Here is a 25,081-nt window from a genome sequence, read left to right on the forward strand (position 1 = left end):
TAGAAAGCATGTTGACTAGACCATGAAGCGAAATACTACAAGACATATACCATGATATCGAAGAATCAGACGGAGCGGAGGCTGATTCACAAAATCAACGATGAACCAGGTACATACTGAATAAGTTATCCAAGAATCAAAACCTATATACGAGTCGGAAACCATATCCAATAATCTTGGACTCACAATCACGCAGGCAACACACCCTGCGGGTTATGAAACAAATCCGACGGATCATACAACGACTTGATCTGCATCAACCTCGGCAAATTCGACCCCCAGTACGCCTCGCGGGCGTTCTCAAGCCGTGGATCCACGTAACCGGGGTACACCCCATTACCCAGACCGGGGGTATTATTACGAATGATCTCGTTGACATGGTCCAGAAAGTCATACGTCGTCTGGGACACGGATCCCAGCGTGATGGCGTACGACTGCAGCCAGAACAGCGTGTCGCGGTGGGCATAGCCCGTTGCGTCCATGGGCACGTCATTTATGGCGCCGCCTTCAAGATCGAAGATGACGAACCAGAGTAATGCCCCGGTGTCTGCGCTGTCGAGGTACTCGAAGAGTTGGTCGACGCCGGTGGACGGGATGGGGGTCTTCTCGGTGAAGGACAGACAGCGGGAGTAGAAGTCCGCGGGGATGCCGCCCGTTAGGTCGAGGATGGACTGCTCGGCCCATTGGGCTACGAGGCCTAACCAGTCGGTGAAGACGATGACGGTGGAGTTGGTGTGGCCGGGGAATTGGTTTTCCAGGCCGAGAGCGTCGTATTCGGCTTTGGTGCCGAAGAAGGTGCCGGAGATGACGAGAACGTGGTCGAGGATTGTGCAGATGCTGGCGAATTTACGGGTGAGGTCGGGCTGGGAGATGAAGCTCTGCCATTTTTTAAATAGGTCTGCACGCGATGAGGTGCTTCCGAGTCCGAAGGTGAAGGAGTATTGGACTGCGGAGCCTGGTTCGGGTTCGGTGCGGAAGACGAACTCGGTGACGACGCCGAAGCTGGCGCCGGCGCCTTTGATGGCGAATAGTAGGTCTGAGTTCTGCGTAGAGGAGGCGCGCACCACGGTGCCATTGGCGAGGACGACTTCGGCTTCCAGGACGTGGTCGAGTTCCATGCCGTATTGACGCGCCGCGGGGCCTAGCCCCCCGATTGTTGCGTGCCCTCCGACGCCGATCTGGGGAGAGGTGCCGTGCGCGATGGCCCGTCCACCGGCGTTGTGGAGGTAGTCGTCGAGTTCGCCGTTGAGCATGCCGGCGCCGAAGGTGGCTTGGTAGTTGGTGTAGTTCATGGAGAAGGATTTCATGTTCTTGAGGTTGATGCTGATCGCGCCATTGGTGCCGCCAAGGCCTAGGATGGGGTGAGGTTAGTACGGGGAGTGGCTGACGAGCGAGGGGAGTGAATTGGTACCATAATTGCCATAGCTGTGGCCACCACTCTTGGCCTGGACTTTGTAGCCCAGCGATGCAGCGCAATTGACGATCGAGGACACTTGCTGAGTGGACTTGGGGAAGGCCACGGCTGCCGGCGTGACGGGCCAGTTCAGGTTGTAGACCTGGACGGCGAGAGTCTGATAGAGAAGGTCGCCATCAACGGCGACGAGGGTCGGGTCATTCTGCACCGCGGTGAGAAGGCATTGACGAAGAGTAGATGTCGAGGCTGCTGTCGACAGTTGCAGGACTAGGAGGAGGGAGGAAATAACACGAAGGAAGGAGAAGGCCATTGTGGACAGCATTCCACGAGGATGCGCCTTGAGGTAGCTAGGGAGGGCGACAACACTGCAGTGACGGACTGCAATGCGTGCGCCATGGGGCAGCAGAAATAAATATGAATAGAACTGGGAAGATCAGGAGGGTCCGGCAGAGAGGAATGTCAGGCGGGGGCTTCATCATGCCAATGGAGCATGGGTGCGCGGACGAGTGCCTGAAAGGTAGACCCAATCAGACGAGTCGACAAGAATAACCCCCGAAGCCACTGTATTACATGGTCGTTAACCCCCTCTCTCAGCTGAACAAGTACACTAATCGGAGATTATACATGGCTATCGATTAGGGACAGGGGTGCCCTTGGTTGAGGATGGCTGTGATCGGAAGAGGGATGCATCTCAGCTGCACAGATGCAGAGCCCGATCAATTTCAAATGCCTTTCTGCCAATCAGACGAGACGGTACCAGAGGGGGATGACCAGAGGAGAAGAAAATTCAACCCGACTGAGCAGCTGGGGCCACTACCCGTAGAGTCTAAACTCATGGCTTCGTACAGAGATGCAGCAATACTAGCCCGCTAGCCACTTAGCAGATGCATCACCCGGACCAAGTGCTGACAACTAGGCCGGCTTAGGCAGGTGATAGCCAGGGGAGAGATCTAGGCACATCAATCACGTCAGGAGGGATGCGCGTGAACTGAATCTTCAGGAACCAATGCGGGGAACGAGATGCCAGATTATTGGACAACAGTGCGCAAGACACCTGCAAGAGAGGAGGACAGACTAGATTGCAGTCGCGCTTTGGGCTGTTAGACTGAGAAGAGATTGTGCTGGTCAGTGCCAGTGATGTCCGGATCGATCGTCCGCGAGACCCCGAGGCTAGTGGTGGCGCCGATAGTGGGCGCCAACTAAAGCTTGCCGGGAAGTGGGAAAGGGGCGGGCCAGGGAGAAGATGATGGATCAAGGGAGCGGATTTTGCGGCATGGGGCTAAATAACGCTGCAGCTGAGCCATAATTGCCTCTGAGCATATCCCGAATCTTGTAGGAGCATGGTCTATATGGGAGAGATGAGAGAGCATTGGAATTGAAGAGAAACGGAAGACTAAAGTTGATTGAAGCAGTGATTAGTTTGGATAGAAACGAATTGGGTGGTAACTCAGCACGTGGGAAATTCGAATCCCGTGGATCGCGATTATGCGGTCGGGAGTCTCTATTGGGGTAAGCCGCCAAGGGGAAGACTTCTGCTGTACACCATCAATTGACTTGACGAAGATACTGACCATTTACTTCTTGATGAATGAATATGTCACTTATATGGGTTGGATATTGCACATATATTTAAGAAAAATCCAATTCAGGTAACTACAATCAACCCACTATCCCATAAGAGCATTACTCCCGAATCTGACGCCATGAATCTACAAAGTAAACAGCCAAATCCCGATCGCCCAACCATCATTGCAAATCGACCACCTTCACCTCAGTTCGCTCAAAATGCTCCACTTCCAACATCTTAGCCGTGGCGGGCTCCAGATCTGGGCTCGGATAAAAGTCAATCTTGCCGCCCGGCTTGACTACTCCTGTCCGGTCCAGGAATGTGCGCCCGCGCACATACGGATCCAGCTGCCAGTAGTTCTGGCGCAGCGACTCGATCGTCTCGTTCCGTTGCTCTTGGGCCGTTGTGGTAGCGGCCGCGTCTTTTCGCTGGCTGGTGGAGACCCATTTCGAGGTCCGCAGCAGCAACTCCTCGCCAATCTTCAACCGCTCGGCGTAGATGCGGTCGCGGGTTTCCGTATCCGCCATCAGCTCGTTCTCACCGGCCACCGGCTCGACGTATTCATAGGTCCAGTCTTCCTTGCCCTTCAGTTCTTTCACAATCTGCTCCGGGGCAATGAACTTCTCCAGATCGGACACCTTGTTGGTAAAGTTCACTTTCGACACGATCACCGGGTCCATCCACCCCTTGATAATCTTCCAAATTCCTGTCTTGCGTTAGAGAGGACCAAGTAAGAAGACTAAAACTGCAAACATACCGGAGAAGACCCAGGGGGCATTGTGAATGAGCATGTATCCAAGTGATTCGGGGTAGTTCTCCTGGAAACATTCGATGATGAATTTCACCGGGGCATATTCCTGGTCATGGTCAGTTCCCCGTGCAGCTACCCTTATGATTTGCAGAGCAACTTACCATGTTGGAAAGGCCAAAGCCAGTCATATCAAAGATGATGGTCTGCCACATGGATGATTAGCCTGGTACAATATATGGGAGGCCATGGAATCAAAAGCTGGCTAGACATACCACTGTCTCCTGGGGAGGCGCCAGCAATAACCGGGCTGTCTCGATCGTATGCAGGATGAAGCGATTGATCACTGCCTCGCTCTGCTTCGAGGGTTGATGGAAGCGAACGCGCACCACGAGAACAGGCCGGCCATCCCGATCGGTCCCGTGCATATAGCACTTCCCCATACGCATTTGGTCCAAGAAGTCCTTGCACTCCTTGGCTGCGTGCGTATCCACCGTGTTCTGAGACGTGACTAGTGCCGCAAGTTCGGGGTTCGCGATCACCTTATCGTCGACATGCTGATCCTTGCGCCAGACAAGCGCCCTCAACATCATACCAAAGGCCTTGCCAACGTCCCACTTGCGAGCGCGCAGGAAGCGAAGCAGAAGGACGTCTGGGGAGTCATGTTTGGCAGTATACAACAGACCCGAGCGGAGTTCGTCGATCGAGGTGTTGCTCAGCGACTCCCGGACGGACTTGATGTCAGGGTTGCTCATGCCATTTTCCCGGAGGACTCGGGACAAGTCTTCTGTGAAAGCCGTTTGGCCATGAGCGGAGACGACGGTGTCAGCTCGGGAGAGCGACGTGCTTGGACGTTGGTCGGGCTGGGTCTGTGCCGAGGTATCTCCACTCTGGAGGGACTTCACGTCTAGCAGGGTAAGGACAATAGACCAGAGCTGTTGTAGTTTGGCCTCTTGATCCTGAGTCAGATTGCCGACGTGGCCGGGTTGGATGCGGTTGGTAGTCATGATGGGTGAAACTGAGTGTAGAATGCAGTCGTGGAGTTTCAAATGAGACGGTGGGTTACGATCTGCTTATGTAGCATCGTGCTTGTCAGGCGACTACAGCCCGGCCAGTTGCATATGAAACTGCCCGTCTTTGAGACAAACGAGAAACCTCGGATCTCGATAGCGAGTTGCAGGCGCCTCAGGGGTTTCGCTGGCCGACCCGTGGTTCTTGCTAGGGGATCGTCGCCGATCGTCCGCTCGGACTGCGGGGAAAGATTCTCATTTATCGGTTGGTTCGTGTTTGATGGACATCCCCCTCCCCTTTCAGGCTATTGCAATGATGAAATGTGATGCCCTGGCCATTAATAGCAGCAAGGTCTTGGGTGGGGATTGACCGGCGCGGCTTCCACTGGCAATCAAATCACTTGTTAGTCTCTCTCGACTTTTGGGAGGTTCATATAACTCAGGACCATGGACCAGGGCGGTACCTTAATTATTTCCCACTTCAATGGCCATTTTCAATCTTCGGAAATAAACATCGCTTTTCTTGGAATTAGAGATGATCGGGAGTTACAGTCTCATGCATGGTGATGGAGCAGACGTTGCAAGGAGAAAGAGAGTTGTTGAGAAGGTTACTTCCCACCCTGCAACCAACCAACCCCTCACCGCTCGTCATTCTTGCGACGCAGATCGGCAACGCTCAGATCAACGCTTTCTGAGACACGAATCAAATGGCAAATGGCACACTGGTCCATCCCTCATATCGAAAACTGCCTCGGCCGATTGCCTGGTAGTGCTTCGGTAGGAGTATCGTGCTTATCATGATGCTGCTTGGTGATTCTCTTGCAGCTGATGCCTCGACCCTCCTCTGCATCGGCCTCATCACGGTGGCCATCTATCGTCTTATCCTCCATCCTCTAGCCCATGTCCCTGGACCTTGGATTTTTTGCATCTCGTCCATTCCCCAGTGGATCATCGTCTTCCTCGGTACTGAGCCACAGACCCTTGCTTATTACCATCGCCGATACGACACTCGAGTACTGCGCATCGCCCCGAATCAGGTCTCCATCTCCGACCCCCATGCCTTGGCTACTATCTACGTGGCTAATGGGGGCTTCATGAAAGATGCTCGGTATCGTAACTTCGATGTCAACGGGCAGCCCACCATATTTTCTGCTATTGACAAAGCCTACCGCGATAAGCGCGCTAAAGCTGTCCTGCCACTATTTGCGCCTGTTAGGATACGAGAAGCGGCAGGGGCACAGAATGTCCAGCAATATATCGAGCAGTGGATCGCTCGCTTGGCCAGTGAAAAAGATCGCGCTGTGAAAACCGCATCATACCGTGTTGACATCCTCGATTTGGCGTTGCGACTTTCGATGGACGTCATGACAGGCTACATGTTCGATAGGTCGTACGGAGCGCTAACCGAGGCCGTCGACTTGGATACTCACTCACCATCGACGAAATTCTCGGCAAGTGCCTGGCTGCAGGCTATCGCAGCTTTTGGGTATTATTCCATGTTCCCAAATTGGCTGTTTTCGAGGATATTGTCTCTCCATGTCGCCATTCAGGATCGTCATTGGGGAGCTTCAATGCGTCGGGTCGATCAATTCGCAAGATCGATCGTTGAGAGAAAGGGGAAGACGGAACCCGTTACCTTGGCACACACTTACCATGGTCGTCTCCGTACGGCTGGAGCGATGGAAAACGAGGTCATTGGTATTTGTGAAGGGTCACTATTTGCCGGGACCAGCTCAACCGGTCAGACTCTGGCGACCATTTTGTTCCACCTTGTCCGCCAGGCGCATGTCCGCGAGCGCCTTGAGCAAGAGTTGGGCGAATCGAGCTCATCTGACCTGCAAAGCCTTCCGTATTTGCGAGGCGTGATTACTGAAGGCCTGCGACTCGCTATGACCAATCCTGCACCTCTGACCAGGGCTGTGCCTGACGGCGGATGTCACATAGATGGTGTGTATCTTCCAGGCAGGGCCTCGGTCGGGGCATCGATATACGTCTTCCATCATGACCCCGATGCGTTTCCTGATCCTTTTGCGTTCAGTCCCGAGCGATGGTTGGCTGATGAGACTGACTGCGCAACGCGCGAGCTGTGTTACTTTCCCTTCGGTCTGGGATCGCGGTCGTGCATTGGGAGGAATCTGGCGCTACTTGTATTGTACGAAGCTGTTGCTGCCACTGTGAAGTCTGGTGTCCTTGAAGGGGCCAGTACATGCGAGGAGAAGATTGTAGTAAACGGCTGCTTCAATGGCGAAGTCCAAAACCATGCGATCGAAATCCATTGGCCGATTACGGAGAGTCAGAGCAACAAGGTTTGCATGTAAATTCAATTCTCGACCCAATCGGGAAACAGCCTCACCGGGAGCTGCGGATGCCATCATGGATGCAAATTTCTATTCTCACATCATATACGGATTCTCTCTTCAATCGTATCCTACAAGTGACCTCTGACCTCTTGATAATTTGCTGTGACTATTTCTGATACATTCAAACCTTATCGCGATGTCACTCGTTTACCTGCCACCTGAGTTGGTCCCAATAATCGCGGGGCACCTGAAAAGCGAAACCGACCTCAACTGCTTCGCTCAGACCAGCCAATGTCTATATCGCTGGGTCAACCCATGTCTATATCGATGCGCGGTGCAGAACATGGGCGAAGCCCTTCTTCATTGGGCTGCTAGCAAAGGACAGCTACAAACCCTCCTGAGGCTACTAGCATTTGGAGCGAAACTTCCAGCAAACACTCGGATCACTACTACGGATTCACACCCTATCTCTACAGCCGCCAAATATGGCCACGTAAACGTCGTCCATGCTCTATTGGATCTAGGAACAGATATAGATTATCCCGCTGGCGTTCATGGAGAAACACCGCTCATAATCGCTATCCGTGAAGGGCACTTGCCTGTCGTCCGAATGTTACTCGAAAGGGGCGCAAATCCTACTCTTCCCACGAAGCTTGATCACACGCCCCTAGAGGTAGCCACGACTACTGGAAGACTAGTTGTGGCTGAATGCCTCATCTCCCATGTGAAGGACCTACCACATACTGCCGAGGTTGATAGTCTTGGAAGGGCATTGTGTGCCGCTGCACGTAGCAAACAGATCGACATCATGAAGATGCTGCTCCGCAATGGTGCTCATGTCAACTATATACATCGCCAACAACTTGAGACAGCCCTCATCAATGCTATTCGGGCTGGAGACAATGAAGTTACCCGCTTACTGCTCGACCACGGTGCGGACCCGATGATTGGACTCGAGACATGGGATAGTCCACCCCTGGTGTGTGCGGCCTGGCGTAACCACCAATCAATAGTCGAGATGCTGGTTGAATATAACCCTAGGGTGAAGCGCCACTTTGTGGACGCCATGTTTGAGGCTGCTAATATGGGACTAGAGGATATGACGAATTACTTCTTGCTGAAAGGTGCATATCCCGATCACCTAAGGAGTGGGTACCGAACGCCTCTGTCTTGTGCTGCCCAGCATGGTCATGTAGGCGTTGCCAAAGTCCTGCTCGCAGCCGGGGCGGACATTAAATTCAGTGATAACCAAGGACGTACGCCTGACTGGTATGCCTCATGGCTTGGTTGTCCCGAAGTGCTAGCACTATTCCGAGAACACATGCTGCCTGGTGCGTTATAAGATTAGATGGGAAATAAACTATTCGAAAAAGGAAGAATAAATTACAGGAATATGTGTCGCCATTTACTGCACCGTACGAAACGACGCAAGAATGATCACAAAGCCACACATTGGCCTTCCTTATTTAGCATAGCTCGTCCTGAGCATACGAAAACACGATAAATGCAGGCATATACAGAAGGTTCATGTCAATATCCTCCCGGTCCCTTGTTGTTAGACGTCAGTTGTAACATGTCAGAACACCTGAATTATATGTATATCGCTCAAGAATCATGGTACATGCTCCATCCGAGAACATTGAGAGAAATTCGAGCTGCATAACAGAAGATGAAAACTGACCAAGACTGAATCGCGCTTGCAGAGGAGCGGCGCAGTCTTTCCTCTATTCACTATTGGTTCCGCGGTTCACCTCAGCAGGCATTCAACAATATTTATCTATCACTCCGGCGCTTATCATGCGAATCATTCTGACCCATTCTCGGTGCATGATACATGGTGTTAGTGACTGAGTCATACATTTCTCCGGAGAGGCCATGTCGCATAGAGGAAGTACGAAGTAATCTGTAGTTGATTCAAAGCCTTTTCACCTCTTTATCGGTATTGAGAAATGACGCTAAATCCGGGATTCAGCTTCCACTGTGGACTTTCCGGGTCTAGAACCTTGCCTTTTGATGCATGTGCTGGTGCACACGAGCTATGTTGCAAGCCATACCCCTGCACTCCAGAAAACTCTTCTGGTCATGCATCGGGAGTCGCATTCGATGCTCAATCCCCAGCTGCAACGTGTCCGGCATTGCAAAGAGTGGGAGAGCCAAGATAACAAAGGCTCGGGAACCAGGTCTCCGGCGGCTATCATAACCCTATCTGGTTAATCTTCCCTATGCTGGTGAGTGACTCAATGATGAAGTTGATAGCTCATCCATGCCCCTCTTTGTGCTGCTTCGGCATTTTCCGCACTCAGCCTAAACCCGGATGCAATCCTGTCCTGACACCAAATGGACCAGCAATTAATAATGCGGATGGACTTATTTTAACCTCATCCTCCAGGCTGGTAACACCCACCAAATCGGTCTCACTGACAATTGTTCTACCATCATCATGTCTCTAGTGCAGGCCCTTCACTACGAGATTACAACTCCTGCGCCGTCGTTGTCGCATCCAGCAGTCCCGTCACCTCTTCATTCTATTCCCCAAACTCCTGCAGACGACACTCAAGACCCGCTCAATGGCCCTCTCCAGCAGAGCGTGGCGCCCACGGCGGGCCAAGCAGTTTTTGAGCGGGCGCCTTCAGTTCAGATCACCCAATCCCGTCGGTTGGCCATCACCGTGTTGTTGCTCCTGGCCAACCTTGTACAGGTATCGTAGTCATCCATTCATGTATCTTCCAATGCTAAGGGTCTGCCAGATGACTGTGAGTTTTGCTGGAATCGCGGGTGGAACTCTGCTAGGGGAATCCTTGGGTGGTCAGGAAAGCTCTGCCACATGGGTTGGCGCAAGTTATGCGTTAGTAGCAGCTGGGGCAACAAGATACCATCTTGATTATACTAACTCTGTAAAGAATGACACAAGGGACCTTCGTTCTGATGAGCGGGCGATTGGGAGACGTCTACGGCCATCGAGAGCTTTTGCTTGCGGGCGGAGCATGGCTTAGTCTTTGCACATTGATCAGCGCTTTCTGCAATAACTTCTATGCATTCGTTGCCATGCGGGCGCTCGCAGGTCTAGGTGGTGCCTTCATCATGCCTAATGCAGTAGCTATGATTGCAAGCACCAATCCTCCGGGACGCATGCGCAATCTTAGTTTGGGCTTCTTTGCGGCATCGGCACCAACCGGGGGCTATTTCGGGGCGTTGTTCCTGGGCGCATTTATAGAGGGTACAGAATGGAAATGGTTCTTTGTCTTCATGTAGGTGGTAGCACCCTGTTACGTGGGATATAACTAACGAGGCCGGATCATAGAGCTGGCATTGGCATTGCCACATTGATCCCCTTGTGGGCATTGAGTTCACGAGAGGCTCTCCTCGACAGACACGGAAAGATCGATTGGATAGGATCCGCACTGGGAACAAGTTCCCTGATCTTGTTCAACTTTGTCTGGAAGTAAGCCGATATCCGCTCGAGGGGAGGAGCATACATACTAACACTCTACCAGTCAAGCACCCAGCGTAGGATGGTCCACGCCCTACGAAATCGCCCTCCTAACCACCTCCGTCATCCTCTTCGGGGCCTTCCTCATCTGGGAGAAAAGCGGCACAGAATACCCCATCATGCCTCTTGAGATCTTCAAAGCCCCGTCAATCCTCACACTGCTCCTCGTCGTCCTCCTCAACTACATGGCCGTCGGCACCTTAATCTGGTACCAAGTCCTCTGGCTCCAAGACGTCTGGCACTGGTCCCCCCTGCACTTCGCCGTCGGCTGGACCCCCTTCGTAATCTGTGCCACGGGCGCAGCCTCCCTTGCGGCATGGCTCGTCCCTCGATTCGCAGCGCAATGGATCCTCGCCATCGGCACCATAACCATCCTGATCTCCAACGTATTAATGGCCACCGTCCCAGTCCACCAAACCTACTGGGCGCAGGTCTTCCCCTCCATCGTACTCTTCTCCTTCTGTCCGGACTTCGTCTACACCGCCGCGCAAATCATCGCCAGCAACTCCGTCCGTCGGCACCAGCAAGGCATTGCAGGCTCGCTGATCGGCGCATTGAACCTCTACGGCGTGAGTCTCGGCCTCGGCTTTGCGGCTACCATCGAGGACCAGATCGCGAAACACTCCGGTCGGCTAATGGGATACCGGGCTGCTTTGTTTTTTGGGGTAGGGATTAGCGCGGTGGCTTTACTGCTGGATGTCTGCTTTGTGCGGATGGTGAAGGACGATCGCGAGGGTTGGAACGAGGAAGATCGCGCTGCGGATGGAACTGATGCCGATGCGCTGGAATTGACGGGACAGGCGGCAGCTACTGGTGCGCAGTGGCCTGCTGCCGTAGAGCGGGCGTAAGCGTCGAGTAATGGCACCACCATCTGTTGTAGACCGGGTGAATTTTAGAGTTTGCCCTCGCGTTTGATAAGGCGTGCTGGTAGACATGACGTAGATAGAACAGACCATTCAAACTGCTGGAGATCGCTCACTGGATCGTTGCTTTATCTGTTCACGGGCGCGACAACCAGCCAGCCAGCAACAACAACATATCACAGTGATTGAGTCATAAAAAGAACAAGCAAAGAATTTCTTAAACTATCAATGATACATGCAGGTGGGAAAGGGAAGTAAGTAAGTAAAGATAAAATGAAAGGAAAAAAAATCAAAAAGATTCAAGGCCCGAGCCGCGGATCGAACGCGGGACCTCTCGCAGATATGCTTGGGTTTGTATCCCTAAGCGAGAATCATACCACTAGACCACCCGGGCTTGATATATTAAGTGCGATAAACTTATGCTATATGTTCTAGCAGTAAGTTGAAGGGTGTGGTTGAGCGGGAGTTTTTCTGAAGCTGGCTGGGGTTATGGGTGATGTTTAATGGCAATGTGCATGCATTATTAGTATAAGGAACAATGTGATGGAATTGCATCTGAGAAAAAACTAATTGTTTTAATGGAGGATGATGGTACTACTGTTTGAATATGCTTTCCTTTTTTTTTTCTTTTCATCTTTATCTTTCTGTTCAGATTGAAACGGACATTAGCCGGTCTATATTTACTTACGGCAGTCGGTATCCGCCACACATGCTCAATGAACTACTACCACTACTTTTTACTTCAGCTCTTGCTGGGATGGTAATAATTATTTTAGTACAATAGATTCAGTGGAAGTACTGTTATAGAGTTATTGAAGCAATATGTTTATTTTTTAACGAGTTCTTTCTCATAACTTCAGGTTTCACTTGTTTTGTAAAACGTCGTTGGTTTTCCCAGCCTGCTCTGATTAGCTAGCAATAGATCAAAGGATACACGTTCAACACATAAAGCCTAGTATTTGAATCTCGACTTTCTAGCGGCTGCAACGCACTACATGGATAGTATATTCATTCCGCGCCTTTCTCATTTTATATACATTATATGACTCCGCGACATTTACTCCGGTTAGACATCACTATCGAATATATCCATTCGTGAAAAGTTCCCCATCGTCTAGATGCAGTTAAATTGACCCAAAGTAACAGAAGAGCAGCTCACCGTGTGGACGCCAATCAATAGTCCAAGGTTCTAGTGCCAATAAATATAAGCAACGGGTTGACCGTAAAATCTCCGGACATGAGTTTCCCGTCCCGCACGCTTACGGGGTCTCGCCGTACCAGACAACAAGAACAGCCCAGCGGAGGACACGTATCTCAGCTCAACACAGCAACGCTACAAGGGATTCAGCTGACTTGGGATAAGCTTCCGATGTAGTTCATCCACTCGGTAGAGAAGGATGACGTTGCTGGGCCGGAAAGAGTAAAATGAGGGATGATAGATGGGTTTGATAACATGGCCCTGAAGAGGTGTTGAGATCGTCAGCTGTGTGTGGTGATGAAGTCATGTATATTTCGAATCATGTTAGATGTAACATCCGGGAGAGCGAGGAACCCTTGAGAGGAACCCCTGCGTGGGAAGGGGCTGATGGGAGTAAATGAACCGGCAGGCTGCAGGCATCGCAGGGATACACACCTTGCATAACACCTGATAAGAAACGAGGTGGGAGATTCAGCGGCCGAAAGCATAGCTGCAAAGCCGAGATCTCTTGATATGATACTTACATTGACGAAAAGATTGAGTAGCTCTTATGGGACATTCTGTCATCTCTCCGCTGGACTGATGCTTTTTACGTTCGAGGACGAGCAGCATGAATTATGCACGCTTTCCCTTGGTAGCCTGGGAACAGGCGTGCACTATTGGACCAGACAAGGTCCGAGACCTGATGATGTGATCGACCATGCAGTTACTGATCAGCCTTGTCCTTGAATGATTAGCTGCAGGCGTAAGTCAGAACCCTCCAACACGTATGCTCATTCATAAGGGTGCATCGCGCTGCTGGTTTGTCTGTTTCACCTGATCTCGCGGTGGCTCTGCTCTAGCCTGGTGGGATTTGTCGGCGCAAAATAGAGCACACATATGATGGCCACCATGAAGCCGAAAGAGGAATACTGTGATGGCCCGGATACCAAAGCAGAAAGGACGCCGTCGGATACAGAGTCACCAGTAGAAGATCCGGATCCAGCTCCCGGTGAAACCGAGGTTTACTCGACCTTCTCTCGTCGAACAAGAGCATTGATTGTCCTGATAGCTTCGGTGGCCAGTGTTTTCTCCTCCTTGTCGGCAAACATCTACTTGCCCGCAACTGACACTATTGCCGACCAGTTCCACGTGAGCGACACCTTGATAAACCTTACGTTGTCAACATATATGGTAGGTGAATATGTAAAGCAGTTAAAAGATGAGCGGATGTGCTTACCACCATAGCATAGATCTTCCAAGGTCTCGCGCCCACTTTTTTTGGCGGGCTTGCCGACAATGCAGGGCGGCGGCCAGCGTATATCCTTTGCTTCATCGCGTATATCGCCGCCAACATCGGGCTCGCCCTGCAGCGCAACTACGCCGCGCTGCTCGTTCTGAGATGTCTCCAGAGTGCTGGCGGTAGCAGCACTATTGCGCTCGCTAATGCTATTGTTGCTGACGTCGTCACTACCGCCGAGCGCGGCAAGTACATTGGATATGTGTCGGCCGGCTTCATCATTGGCCCGTCGGTAGGGCCTATAATCGGGGGCCTTTTGACGCAGTTCCTAGGCTGGCCCTTCATATTCTGGTTGCTGGCAATCCTTGCAAGTGCTTTCTTCATCGTGCTAGTGCTTTTTCTTCCCGAAACTGCCCGTAAGGTTGTCGGCAATGGCTCACGATCTCCCCCAATATGGAACCTGTCGGGGCTACAGCTCTGTTCTCGACGTCAACGGGCCGAGGCTCATTCCTCGGCGGGCATTCATCTTCGTTTCCCCAACCCGCTCAAGGCTCTCACCATTATTTTCCACAAAGATGTTTTTCTGATCCTTTTGGGAAATGGTGTGGCTATCGCAGGCTATTTTGCTGTCACAGGTACCATCACCTCGCAGTTCAGCCGCATATACGGCTTCAACGAGGTGCAGATCGGTCTGTGCTATCTTCCCCTTGGCGTGGGCAATCTGATCGCTGCATATACACAAGGTAAAATAACAGACTGGAACTATCGACGGCACGCAAGCAGCCAAGGCATTGATATTTCCAGCAATCGCCGACCTGACTTGGACAAATTTGCCATCGAACGCCCCCGTGCTGAAGTCGTCTTGCCGCAGGCAATCGGGGAAGCATTGAGCATGATTGCGTATGGCTGGGTTTTGCACTACGAGACCAATCTTGCAGGCCCACTCGTTCTCCTTCTTCTCATTGGGTATACTTCTGCAGCAGTAATGAATACCTTGAGTGCGTTGATGGTTGATATCTACCCCGAGAGTCCGGCGATGGCAACAGCTGCCATGAATCTCACACGATGCTGGCTCGGAGCTGGCGCAGCTGCTGCAATTCTTCCTATGATTGACGCCATCGGTAACGGATGGGCTTTTACTGTAATTGGGTTCATGTGTTTTGTGTGCGTGCCAGCGATGGTAGTGGTCTGGCTTTGGGGTTATGACTGGCGCAGACAGCGACATTGACGGAAAGTCGTCTCTAGGAGGATTATCTTAGCCATTGAGTTATATCATCTAATCTAACACAAGGGCGCTTCTTTGATTGGCTAGTACGATGTAGCATGTAGCATGTTGCATGAGCGTCGGGGGCTGACACAAGCATACTACTTCTGTCATTGATTCAGATGGAAGGGCAGGTCTGGAACTCGAAAGCCAACACCGGCTAAACCGGCTCTGTGTATCACAAGTAGTTGTACTGTCAAGCTGAGCACGTCGGGTAATCATTTCTTCGAGAGTTTTAGGCTCTTCGCTTGTTGAGCTCAGGAGAGAGGGCCACCTTAGTGAAGGCCACTAACGCCGGAGTCTCAGGTATCCACTTGATATCCCCGTTGTTCAAAGCATCTATCGGTAGATAGAAGCTAGATGAAAAAGATGGAAGAAGAGGAGAGAAGGGGAAAGAGGATGTTTGGTTGATGTTAGTGTGGCGGTGTTTTTCGCTGACGTGGGGGCGATTTTAAGGCTGGTTGGAAATGTTGTCCCCAGGCAAACAGTAAGCAAACAGGAAAGCAAACACCTGATCTTTTTAGGACAATTTGGGGCCATGGGGCCAAATTCTCTTAGCTCAATAATGATCGCCAGGGGCAATGAACACTCTGAGTTAGCTGGAGGTGTCCCATGAGTCTTGTTAGTCTCTGGATGAAATGACCCATACTACAGCCGCATTCGCTACACAATCAGTTCGTTAGTTCAAGTCCCATTCTGCCTTGGTTGCTTTGTGACTTACAATAGCTGTTTCCACGCGTTTCCCAACATTGAAGATACACTGATCCACGTCTGTACCGCTCTGCAAGACAGGATACCTGTAGAAATAGAGCACCGGGCAACGCAGCATGGCAAGCCCATAAAATCTAGCCAGTTTGAATGAGAGATGTCAATTGCAGCCAGTTCATCCGACCCAACACTACCAAGACCAAATGAGCAACAGTTTTCGCCCCATATGAAGGACCGTTGACCCACTGTTGGCCATAACTCATTGGGTTCGATAGTCTCTCCGAATCAGTCCCTAGATCTATCGGTCACTAATGAGCTAGAATTTCAACGCATGGGGCCGAAGGCCCTAGAAAAAGTTGTTTCAACATGCTTCGGCTGAATCCTATGCGGCTATGTTATCAGGGCGATCATATAAGATTGCCTTCACCCGCCAATTCCACTTCCGTCTCCCAAGCATCGTGAACACAGAAAATGCCTGCGACACTTAGGCAGACGCTGTTGCTGGCCCTGTGGGCCGGCAGCCTGGTTTCTAGCTCCTGGGGAGCTGACCTACCTACTACCGATGTAGTAGCCTCTCACGCTAGTATCACTCCTGCTCCGGTAGCAGGAGCTTGGCTGGCTGAGTCGGATCCTGCCGGCATTGAGCATGAGGTGGATGAAGACGAGCACCCTCGGCTGGTGGCTAGAAAGAAGAAAAAGAAGACAAGCAAGAAGTCCAGCAAGACAAGCAAGAAGTCGAGTAAGACGAGCACGAAGTCCAAGACGAAGACTTCCACCTCGACCAAGGACACAGCTACTCGCACGACGAGCACAAAATCCAAGACTTCTACTTCGACCTCGACCAAGGATACGTCTACTCACACAACAAGCACCAAGACTCCCGAGTCGCACAGTACCTCAACCTCAACCAAGGATACTTCTACTTCCACGAGTACCAAGACACCAGAGGTACATAGCACCTCGACTTCGACAAAGGCTACACCTACTCATACGACCAGCACCAAGACACCTGAGGATCAAGGTACCTCGACTTCGACGAAGGCCACTCCTACGCATACGACCAGCACTAAGACACCCGAGAGCCACAGTACCTCAACGTCGACTAAGGCCACACCTACTCACACTACGAGCACCAAGACACCCGAGGGCCACAGCACCTCGAGTAGTGCGGCTCATGAGACCTCTGCATCGGGAGGCCAGTTTGTGCAAACCCCAACCCCAGGGACATCAACATGGACAGTCTCGGAGGGGTCTGCTGCAGGCACGTCTACTCACAGTCATACCACGAGCCCAGGGTCGTCTGCTAGCGGCAGCCACACGCATACGACGAGCACTGAATCTCATCAATTGTCCTCCAGCGCTGCACACCACCATACAAGCACAGGGTCTGAGCACCCGACCTCCACTCCTGAATCTCACTCTACATCGCACTCTGCGTCGCACTCTGCGTCACACTCTGCGTCCCACACTGCATCCCACACCATAACCTCGGGATCTGCGCACATAACCAGTAGCAGTGCCGTTGAGACTTCATCTCATACTGTGTCATCATCTAAGCCAATCATTTCTTCGGGCGTTGCAACTTCCACAAGTGCTACCCCGGTTAGCTCTGAAGCTGCCCAGCCGACTGATGATGGCTCGGGTGATGATGGGGATGATGGAGAGGAAACTGGCGATGACTCTGGGGAAGATACCGGCGACGATTCTGGTGATGACACTGGCGATGACGGAGAGGATACTGGTGATGATACTGGTGACGAGTCGGGCGATGACTCTGGGGATGATACCGGTGATGACACCGGCGACGACACCGGCGACGATACTGGCGATGACACTGGAGATGATACTGGAGATGACACTGGTGATGAGTCTGGCGATGACTCTGGGGATGATACCGGTGATGACACCGGCGACGATTCTGGCGAAGACACTGGAGACGAGTCGGGCGATGACTCTGGGGATGATACTGGCGATGATACTGGTGATGATACTGGTGATGACACCGGCGATGACACCGGAGATGATACTGGCGATGACACTGGCGATGACACTGGCGATGACACTGGCGATGACACTGGCGATGACACTGGAGATGACACTGGTGATGACTCTGGAGATGACACTGGAGATGACACTGGTGATGACTCTGGAGATGACACTGGTGATGACTCTGGAGATGACACTGGCGACGATTCTGGTGACAATTCCGGTGAAGATTCCGGCGAAGATACCGGAGATGATTCTGGTGACTCTGATGATGGCTCAGCTACCACTACCTCGCCTGCCACTTCATCCTCCGCGTCTCCAGCTGCCAGCTCAAGCGCAGCTGTCTCGGAACTGTGCAGCCCCCAATGCACTGAATGCCTGTCAACTGACACAACCGATACCTCAGGCACGTCATTCAGACGGTCCGGTCTATTCAGCAGAGGGCTCGCTCAAAGGGCCTCCAGCTTTCTCGCCTGGATGTCCACCCAGATGCAGACCGCACAGCCCCTTGTCAAGAGCACTAGCGGCGTAACTACATCTACATCCGTCGTTTTTGGCAGCGGTACAAGCAGCCTTTCCCAGGCTAATGTTCGCGGATGCACTGTTCTCTACGTTGTCTCCAAGTACGCTGTGTATGAGGCGCACCTGTGGGAATCCCCGGGATTTGTGTCGAGCCAGAACGGCACTGTCGCCTTCAACGAGCAATCATTCCAGACCAACATTATCAGCTACCTGACGAACGACGTGAACCTCAAGCTGCCACAGCTCACTGGCTCCGCTGCGTACCCCGACCCTGGCACTCAGATCTACATTGGCACGCCTGTAGCCGCTACTGGACAAGGCGCAAAGTACGTGTCTCAAATCTCGCGCATCGCAACAACAGTCAACCAAATTCTTGGGCTGTCTTCTGAGCCGGCTGAGTACTACTACACGCCCACCAGCATGGATGGTGAAAACAACTGGCTATTCCAGTACAATGAGAACGCCTGCAACAAGCCTGTGTGGCAAATTTGGTATGGCGGTATGGCAGATAATGCCCTGTGGTCATCCAGCCAGACGTCTAGCTCCTGCGCCTCTAGTGCGGCGACGCCTTCTCGCACACCAGGAGTTCCTGCCTATACCCCGTCCACCATGATGGTCATGCCCAAAGCGACTCCTGCTTATTAGCGGGGCTGCTACTAATTCATTGAACTCGAGCATGAGCTGAGCCTTGCTGCCAATCTTTGACACACCCTCCCTTTTCTGTACGATGCTTCCACACACTCTCTTGTTTCTGTACGATGCTTCACACACTCTCTTGCTATGTTACCTTCTTACATTCATTCACAAACCTTGCTTATGCTTTCTTACCCTCACTTGCTTATCTTATTGTCCACCTGTGACCTATACTTTGAAAACTTTCTTTATGTGCATTAACTGCAGTACCTTGAGACAGGAATTTCATACTTGTATATATATTATTATCCTGCTATATAGCCAGCGTAAAATGTAACAAACCCGCCAAGCAACAGACTACGTATTGTCCATGCCCCTTACATGGAGAAGGGGAAATCCCCACCCACCGACCCATCAACCCATCAATCCCCCCGTCACCAACCCAGTTCCACACCCCAAACCAAGAATCCGAACCAGTTCAAACAATAAAGCCAAGAAACACGGCAAGAAAATCAAAATGCCATTCAAGATCCTCCTCAAGGCAACTCGCCTTCCAGAAACCTCCCCCTCCACATTCAAATCCCGTCTAGAAGCGCACATCGAACTAGTCAAGTGTCTTACGGGTCCTGATTTTCCCCTCTCCCATCGACGAATCTATATTGATCGTCCTACTGCTCCGTCTTCAGAGGGAACATATCCTACCACCGTACTACTCGGACAACAGAGTGATTTCTCATTCGACGTGATAGCGGAATTGACATTCGAGGACAAGGCTGCATTCGAGCGGTTTCAGGCGAAAGTGGGAGAGCCGGAGATTGCGAGAGCAATTCAGGAGGATGAGCATGGATGGTCGGATCGGGGGAAGTTGGGGATTGTGGTGTTGGGGGAGGTGAGGGAGACGAAGAGGTGATTTCAATGTTGATTTTTTTGGTTGATGTTCATGATGATCAACTCTTACAGAGATGGGGATGATGTGGGGTTGGTTTTGCACGTTTGAGAATCGAGGCAGATCAATTGGACGTTATTGAGTATGTGTGAGACTTTGCATATTGTAGTAGAAGTTTTATTGCCTATCACATCTACTATTACCTACTAAATGACCATTCTATGTCCACGGAGTGACAGGTGACACAGGGATCGACGACCCCTTGTAGATCTGCCGCATCACGGCTCCATACATAACAACAACCGACAACCACTTCAACACCACCCCTCACCATCCATCATGACGCGTTATTCAATGCTACGCATCTCTCGAGTAATACCAAATCCCCCAAAATGGCCTCTACTACGTCACCAACTCCCCATCCATCGCGTCAAACGCCCTACACCCATTCACTTCACGCGTCACACCGCATCCTACGCAACAAACCCCAAACCCCAATACCAGCTCTCTCAATATAACTTGAACCAGTCAGAACCAGACAAAGATCTCTCCACAGTGACTAGCTCAAACTCCCGGCGGATTAAGTCGGTCTGTCACGCCTTTCTCTCACCATATAGAGCGCTTCAGCCCCTAAGCTCACGGTGTCACCCACTTCTCATGCTTTATCAACGGCTTCAATATAACTCGAAATTCCACTCCCACTATTCAAGTATGACAACATCAAGCAGTGACAACTCATCAAGCGAGCCATATCCCAAGTACAATTGGATTGACGGGCCCGAGTCTCTCGAGAAATATAGATCCGGAGGCTACCATCCCGTCATGATAGGGGATCTACTACATGACCGATATCGCATCGTCGACAAGCTCGGGTACGGGGGATACTCGACCGTTTGGCTCGCGCGCGACACCCACTTGGAGCGCTACGTCGCCGTAAAAGTAGGCATAGCAAATTCCCTTCCGCATGAAACTAAGATTTTGCGGGCTCTTTCGGCGCCCGCTTCAGTGCCATCGTCTGTTCGCGCAGGCCTCGACTCCATCCCAGTACCATTAGATGAATTCGAGGTGACTGGTCCCAACGGGACGCATCCATGCTATACAATGACACCCGCACGATGCAACCTCAGAGACGTCTCTTTCAGCCGTCTGTTCCCCCTTGACGTTGCGCGTGCGGTATCAGGGGGCCTTATACTAGCTGTCGCTTATATGCACTCGCAAGGCTATGTTCACGGAGGTAAGCTCAGAGTTTATCGCTTTGATCCAGTTCTTCAAGTCGATGCTGATAAAAACAAGATATCCATCTTCGCAACATCTTAGTAAAGCTACCAGCAAGCTTCGACAGTCTCTCTACTGAGGAATTCTACGAGCAATATGGGAACCCTGAGACGGTGCCAATCACACAGCGTGACGGAGGCTCACTTCCACCCCATGTTCCACCGAAGGCAGTGCTACCTCTTTACCTCGGAAAAAAAGCCGAGGAATTCACATTGCAAGACGCCCAGGTTCTTTTGAGCGATTTCGGAGAGGCGTTTTCCCCAGTCTCATCCCCTCGCTCTGGGGAGTATTGCCACACCCCTGTGCCTTACTGCCCACCCGAGGCTCTGTTTGAGCCCCAGGCGCCTCTTTCGTACCCTGCGGACGTTTGGAGCTTAGCTACTGCTGTGTGGGAGATTCTGGGCATGAAGGCTATTTTCAGCACCGAGGCGCCAGAGGATGAAGTGACGTGTCAGCAGATTGATGTACTTGGGCCTATGCCGCAGGCGTGGTATAGTGCATGGCAGGAACGGAGCTATTTCTTTGAAGAAGATGGGCGTCCAGTGGAAGGCCGCGAGGTATGGCCTACTTTGGACCTCGCATTTGAGCAGGGAGTGAGGGAGTATCGACGGCAGGGTGGAGTAGGGGATTTTGGTGATGATGAGACGGCTGCTATTTTGGAGCTGATGCGGGGGATGTTGAGATTTAAACCGGAAGAGAGACTGACCATTGAGGAGGTGCTGCAGTCGGAATGGGTATCTAAGTGGGTGATGCCTGATTATGAACGTGGTTTGCAAGCATTTACATAATTTATCCATAGATAGATACATACACCAAGACTCCTCCCCTCCGAATAGAAGTAAAAATTACTTCGTAACCTCCTCCGCAAACCCAACCAACAACTCATTCACAACATCCGGCTTCTCCAACTGCACCCAATGCCCCGCATCCACCACCTCGATCCTCGAATCCACCACATTCGTAGTCGTCATATGCGACCCCACCTCCATCCGACAAACATAGTCCTGCTTCGCAGCAATATACAGATTCTTCACAGTGCATTTCCCCACTCCACCCTCAATGTCCGCTTCATCTTCGGTATTGATGCCGCGAATCGCAGCCTTATACCACGACAGCGGACCGGCGTATCCTCCCTCCGAGAAGACACGATGATGGATATCGTAGTCTTCCTGAGTGAGCCAGGACGGGAGAGGGGTGGTTTTGCCCGAGCGGACCCATTCGGCTGCTTTGCCGATGGGAGCGAGATCGGTTTTCCACATCGCAGGGTCTTGCGGGTAGATGAGGTTGAAAGCGGATTGGGGCTGCAGATTTATCAGTATACGTTCAAACTTCAGAAGGAGGATATAGGGGCGGACGTACATGAGCTGCCATCTCATCAGCTGCTTCATCGGTGTTATGCCACAGCCAGTACCCGAAGACGGGGTATCCGAAGAGGGATTCGGTGTGTTTGAGGAGACCGTCTATCGCTATCAGAATTCTATCCTCGATAGTCATATGGGTAATAGATAGGATTCATACCAAGGTCGAACTTCGGTCCAGGGGCATTATACGCCACGGCAATGCTGACGAACCCGTAGAACCGCTGGGGATAGTAATATGCCACGCGGGAGGCGAGACCGACGCCCCTTAAGCCCTGTTAGTGTTCATTCATGCAATTGACATGTATATTAAAGGACGGGCATCATACCAATCATGCGCGACCAACACCGCCCGAGAGACATCCTCGCGATCCAGAATCTCAATCACATGCTGGCTCATGACCTTCAAACGATACGCCTTGAGGTCCGTCGGCTTGTCGGTATCGCCATAGCCCAACAAATCAGGCGCAATTACACCGTATCCGCCCTTCTGCAGGAATGCGATCTGATGACGCCAGTCGTAGCTGGTAGAGGGGTAGCCGTGGAGGAAGAGGAAGGTGGGTTTTCCATCCGTGGCGGGGACGTGGACGTAGCCGTAGGTGGTGCCGTCGGAGAGTGTGGCCTTTTTGGCTAGGTTGGGGTAGACGGTGGATGCCATTTTTGTTTTGAGGAAGAAGGTGTTTGACGGTTGCACTTCAAAGGGGAAGTAGGGTGAGACTGGGGGAGATATATGATGGGTTTGGAGGGGTAGCTTTCAGCCTTGTTGGATGCTTGCGAGAGTCAGCGTAAGCAGTGGGATTGACGAACTACCCTATCACAGTGGACCTTGGCTTTGTTAGTGGTTAGTGAGATGGGGATAGTTGGGGACACCTTATGATCAAAGAAGTAGAGTTTAAACTAAATGATTATGGGTTGGTGGTTCATGGAGGGGCATTTATTTAACTGCCAAGGCTAGTTAATTAGTGGCCTCCACTCTGCCGAGGCACATAATTGAGGGTCTGTATTTCCGATTAGTGAACTTGACATATCATTACATTTTTGGTGATTTATTTACCTCTTAAATATGAAATATTCATGGTCCTCTCCAGTAGAGAATATAATAGCTTTGGTTTTTCAATTCAAGTATAGCTCCATGTCTGAGCTAGTCGTTCAACCCTGTGTTGACGTCTGTCGGAACCCGCTTTTTAGTGCACTTTCGGCGTAAATTTGCCAGTAGTGCATTGGAGCTAACCGCTCGACCATATGATTGAAGACAAGAGATCTGAGTCTTGGAGCCAAGATTGCGCATCAATCTTAAGCTTTGATAGATCCACTACATAGGTAATGTTGGACGCAATTCTCACGTCGCCGTTGATCCATTTTCAAGCGTGTCGCAAGTACATGAAAATTCCCTATATATTGATCGAGATGATTCAAGCTCATCTCAACTCATTAATCAACAATACAAGGCCTCCTCTATGCTTAGCTGGTCAGATAATGGTTACTTTGCACCTATCTTAGTGTCTTTTGGCTGTTACTGAGCTTTATACATTTCTGCATAGTAAAGATTCAATCACGAGTATGGTACACTAGTACACAAAGAGCTGACCGAGAAGCATAGATATGACCAGTCCAGGCTGTGTGACAGTCTAGATCTCATCACTCAAAAAATAATTCGCCGCAACCGGCCCCCCAACCGCCTTCAAGATCGGCTCCAGAGTGAAGTTGAACCGCGCAAAAGCAGTCTGCGAGTAATAAGTCCCGTTCGCTGCCTCCTCGAAAGGCACATATCCCTCGGGCTGATCAAACAGATACAGCGTGTAGGTGTGGTTTGTGCTGTCTCGGGGACGAGGAGCCGTATATTCGGAGATAGCATCGCTGGAGTTAACGAAGCGTCCGTTCTGGATAGTGTAGTTGCCACCCCACCAGTGCAGGCGGGTGGTGGTGTTGACAGCCAGACCGGGGATGAGAGTGTCGTAGTAGGCGGCGGTGGTGACATCCGAATCAGGGATGTTGAGGTCGAGCATCACAACCATGTAGGTGGCATCCTTGTTCAGGTTCTCGGTGACATAGATGGCCGGCTGGCTGGTGATGTCTTTTGTTTGGAGTTAGTTTTGAGTTTACACCGTATACGGGGCGGAGTATGTACCATCCGGGCTCATCCAGGTACCAGGGGTCACGGTGGCATTGGGAAAGGCGACACCAAAGTTCTTGTTGGTGGATGGGGAGCTGCCCGGGGGCGTCTGGGCCAGCGCGGTGGCGGCGAGGGCGGATAGAAGGGAGAGATAACGCATGCTGGATGGTTAAAGCGTAAGAGGTCTGGCCAGGAATACAGTTCCAATGGATCGTCCCATGTCTATATAACGTTCAGGAACGGAGGTTAAAATCAGCTCCGTCCGCCGAAGGCTTCGTCATACATCGGCGGATGATGCTGGATCGGGTTGGCGAGTGGATCGGCAGCGGGCCCGGCTTGTGCAGAATTCCCGTCGTTCCGCTTCCATTTTAGGGTTAAATCCGTGAAACGTCGGATATCATGTGGCCGTTACGGAAACCATCTCCTTTGAGTGCTTCACGTGAAACTGTTGCTGAACATCTGGTTCTGGAAAAAAGGGAATAATGTTCAACAGTCAGTATGCACCTAGGCACAAACATTTGAGTGCA

At 51.5% G+C, this 25,081-nt stretch overlaps 11 protein-coding genes and 1 non-coding gene across 12 annotated transcripts; 7 read left to right on the plus strand and 5 right to left on the minus strand.

The window, feature by feature from the left end:
* Positions 1–188: 188 nt before the first annotated feature.
* Positions 189–1,724, minus strand: BO85DRAFT_457814 (FAD-dependent oxidoreductase; the record flags this gene model as incomplete). Its single annotated transcript, XM_025661544.1, has 2 exons — positions 189–1,351; positions 1,412–1,724. The coding sequence occupies 2 exons, from the start codon at positions 1,722–1,724 to the stop codon at positions 189–191; spliced, it is 1,476 nt and encodes a 491-aa protein (XP_025517650.1).
* Positions 1,725–2,982: 1,258 nt separating this feature from the next.
* BO85DRAFT_248720 (CRAL-TRIO domain-containing protein) lies at positions 2,983–4,900 on the minus strand. The gene is made up of 4 exons (XM_025654915.1): positions 4,005–4,900; positions 3,894–3,935; positions 3,739–3,838; positions 2,983–3,687 (listed from the first exon to the last, which is right to left on the minus strand). The coding sequence occupies exons 1-4, from the start codon at positions 4,734–4,736 to the stop codon at positions 3,161–3,163; spliced, it is 1,401 nt and encodes a 466-aa protein (XP_025517651.1). The 5' UTR covers positions 4,737–4,900; the 3' UTR covers positions 2,983–3,160.
* A 639-nt stretch (positions 4,901–5,539) lies between these two features.
* Positions 5,540–7,057, plus strand: BO85DRAFT_367506 (cytochrome P450; the record flags this gene model as incomplete). Its single annotated transcript, XM_025655818.1, has 1 exon — positions 5,540–7,057. One exon carries the CDS (start codon positions 5,540–5,542, stop codon positions 7,055–7,057), a length of 1,518 nt encoding a protein of 505 aa, XP_025517652.1.
* Positions 7,058–7,235: 178 nt separating this feature from the next.
* On the plus strand, positions 7,236–7,499 carry BO85DRAFT_356352 (uncharacterized protein; the record flags this gene model as incomplete). The annotated part of the gene is made up of 1 exon (XM_025655493.1): positions 7,236–7,499. A coding segment is annotated over one exon (264 nt), but the record flags the coding sequence as incomplete, so codon positions are not given.
* Positions 7,500–9,405: 1,906 nt separating this feature from the next.
* Positions 9,406–11,651, plus strand: BO85DRAFT_393489 (efflux pump antibiotic resistance protein). Its single transcript, XM_025656885.1, has 5 exons — positions 9,406–9,737; positions 9,787–9,884; positions 9,940–10,287; positions 10,341–10,481; positions 10,534–11,651. Exons 1-5 carry the CDS (start codon positions 9,480–9,482, stop codon positions 11,375–11,377), a joined length of 1,689 nt encoding a protein of 562 aa, XP_025517654.1. The 5' UTR covers positions 9,406–9,479; the 3' UTR covers positions 11,378–11,651.
* A 44-nt stretch (positions 11,652–11,695) lies between these two features.
* BO85DRAFT_t103 lies at positions 11,696–11,786 on the minus strand. The gene has a single exon. It is a non-coding gene; the product is annotated as a tRNA-Pro (tRNA).
* Positions 11,787–13,274: 1,488 nt separating this feature from the next.
* On the plus strand, positions 13,275–15,171 carry BO85DRAFT_510712 (MFS transporter). The gene is made up of 2 exons (XM_025664563.1): positions 13,275–13,763; positions 13,823–15,171. Exons 1-2 carry the CDS (start codon positions 13,470–13,472, stop codon positions 15,035–15,037), a joined length of 1,509 nt encoding a protein of 502 aa, XP_025517655.1. The 5' UTR covers positions 13,275–13,469; the 3' UTR covers positions 15,038–15,171.
* A 2,701-nt stretch (positions 15,172–17,872) lies between these two features.
* BO85DRAFT_367344 (uncharacterized protein) lies at positions 17,873–18,934 on the plus strand (the record flags this gene model as incomplete). The annotated part of the gene is made up of 1 exon (XM_025655813.1): positions 17,873–18,934. A coding segment is annotated over one exon (1,062 nt), but the record flags the coding sequence as incomplete, so codon positions are not given.
* A 429-nt stretch (positions 18,935–19,363) lies between these two features.
* On the plus strand, positions 19,364–20,032 carry BO85DRAFT_248928 (EthD domain-containing protein). Its single transcript, XM_025654916.1, has one exon. It carries the CDS (start codon positions 19,440–19,442, stop codon positions 19,830–19,832), a length of 393 nt encoding a protein of 130 aa, XP_025517657.1. The 5' UTR covers positions 19,364–19,439; the 3' UTR covers positions 19,833–20,032.
* Positions 20,033–20,147: 115 nt separating this feature from the next.
* Positions 20,148–21,871, plus strand: BO85DRAFT_417144 (kinase-like protein; the record flags this gene model as incomplete). Its single annotated transcript, XM_025657762.1, has 3 exons — positions 20,148–20,335; positions 20,552–21,042; positions 21,102–21,871. 3 exons carry the CDS (start codon positions 20,148–20,150, stop codon positions 21,869–21,871), a joined length of 1,449 nt encoding a protein of 482 aa, XP_025517658.1.
* BO85DRAFT_417147 (alpha/beta fold hydrolase) lies at positions 21,830–23,316 on the minus strand. Its single transcript, XM_025657763.1, has 4 exons — positions 22,771–23,316; positions 22,602–22,708; positions 22,443–22,543; positions 21,830–22,384 (listed from the first exon to the last, which is right to left on the minus strand). The coding sequence occupies exons 1-4, from the start codon at positions 23,097–23,099 to the stop codon at positions 21,929–21,931; spliced, it is 993 nt and encodes a 330-aa protein (XP_025517659.1). The 5' UTR covers positions 23,100–23,316; the 3' UTR covers positions 21,830–21,928.
* Positions 23,317–24,024: 708 nt separating this feature from the next.
* BO85DRAFT_510716 (mitochondrial 54S ribosomal protein mL38) lies at positions 24,025–25,059 on the minus strand. Its single transcript, XM_025664564.1, has 2 exons — positions 24,570–25,059; positions 24,025–24,515 (listed from the first exon to the last, which is right to left on the minus strand). Exons 1-2 carry the CDS (start codon positions 24,712–24,714, stop codon positions 24,070–24,072), a joined length of 591 nt encoding a protein of 196 aa, XP_025517660.1. The 5' UTR covers positions 24,715–25,059; the 3' UTR covers positions 24,025–24,069.
* Between the last annotated feature and the right edge of the window lie 22 nt (positions 25,060–25,081).

This window comes from Aspergillus piperis, assembly GCF_003184755.1.
Source record: "Aspergillus piperis CBS 112811 unplaced genomic scaffold BO85scaffold_5, whole genome shotgun sequence".
In the NCBI taxonomy this organism is placed as follows: domain Eukaryota; kingdom Fungi; phylum Ascomycota; class Eurotiomycetes; order Eurotiales; family Aspergillaceae; genus Aspergillus; species Aspergillus piperis.

Excerpts from the sequence above, each read along its gene's own strand:
- BO85DRAFT_248720 (XM_025654915.1), bottom strand. The coding sequence starts at position 4,736 with ATGACTACCAACCGCATCCAACCCGGCCACGTCGGCAATCTGACTCAG. Across the intron at positions 3,936-4,004 it reads CGCCTCCCCAGGAGACAGTG|ACCATCATCTTTGATATGAC; the intron begins GTATGTCTAGCC and ends TCCATGTGGCAG. Across the intron at positions 3,688-3,738 it reads TGCCCCCTGGGTCTTCTCCG|GAATTTGGAAGATTATCAAG; the intron begins GTATGTTTGCAG and ends AACGCAAGACAG.
- BO85DRAFT_510712 (XM_025664563.1), top strand. The coding sequence starts at position 13,470 with ATGATGGCCACCATGAAGCCGAAAGAGGAATACTGTGATGGCCCGGAT. Across the intron at positions 13,764-13,822 it reads TTACGTTGTCAACATATATG|ATCTTCCAAGGTCTCGCGCC; the intron begins GTAGGTGAATAT and ends ACCATAGCATAG.
- BO85DRAFT_248928 (XM_025654916.1), top strand. The coding sequence starts at position 19,440 with ATGCCATTCAAGATCCTCCTCAAGGCAACTCGCCTTCCAGAAACCTCC.
- BO85DRAFT_393489 (XM_025656885.1), top strand. The coding sequence starts at position 9,480 with ATGTCTCTAGTGCAGGCCCTTCACTACGAGATTACAACTCCTGCGCCG. Across the intron at positions 9,885-9,939 it reads TGGGTTGGCGCAAGTTATGC|AATGACACAAGGGACCTTCG; the intron begins GTTAGTAGCAGC and ends AACTCTGTAAAG. Across the intron at positions 10,288-10,340 it reads AAATGGTTCTTTGTCTTCAT|AGCTGGCATTGGCATTGCCA; the intron begins GTAGGTGGTAGC and ends GCCGGATCATAG.
- BO85DRAFT_510716 (XM_025664564.1), bottom strand. The coding sequence starts at position 24,714 with ATGCGTTATCTCTCCCTTCTATCCGCCCTCGCCGCCACCGCGCTGGCC. Across the intron at positions 24,516-24,569 it reads TACCTGGATGAGCCCGGATG|ACATCACCAGCCAGCCGGCC; the intron begins GTACATACTCCG and ends TCCAAACAAAAG.
- BO85DRAFT_417147 (XM_025657763.1), bottom strand. The coding sequence starts at position 23,099 with ATGGCATCCACCGTCTACCCCAACCTAGCCAAAAAGGCCACACTCTCC. Across the intron at positions 22,544-22,601 it reads TGGACCGAAGTTCGACCTTG|ACGGTCTCCTCAAACACACC; the intron begins GTATGAATCCTA and ends TGATAGCGATAG. Across the intron at positions 22,385-22,442 it reads CTGATGAGATGGCAGCTCAT|CCCCAATCCGCTTTCAACCT; the intron begins GTACGTCCGCCC and ends ATAAATCTGCAG.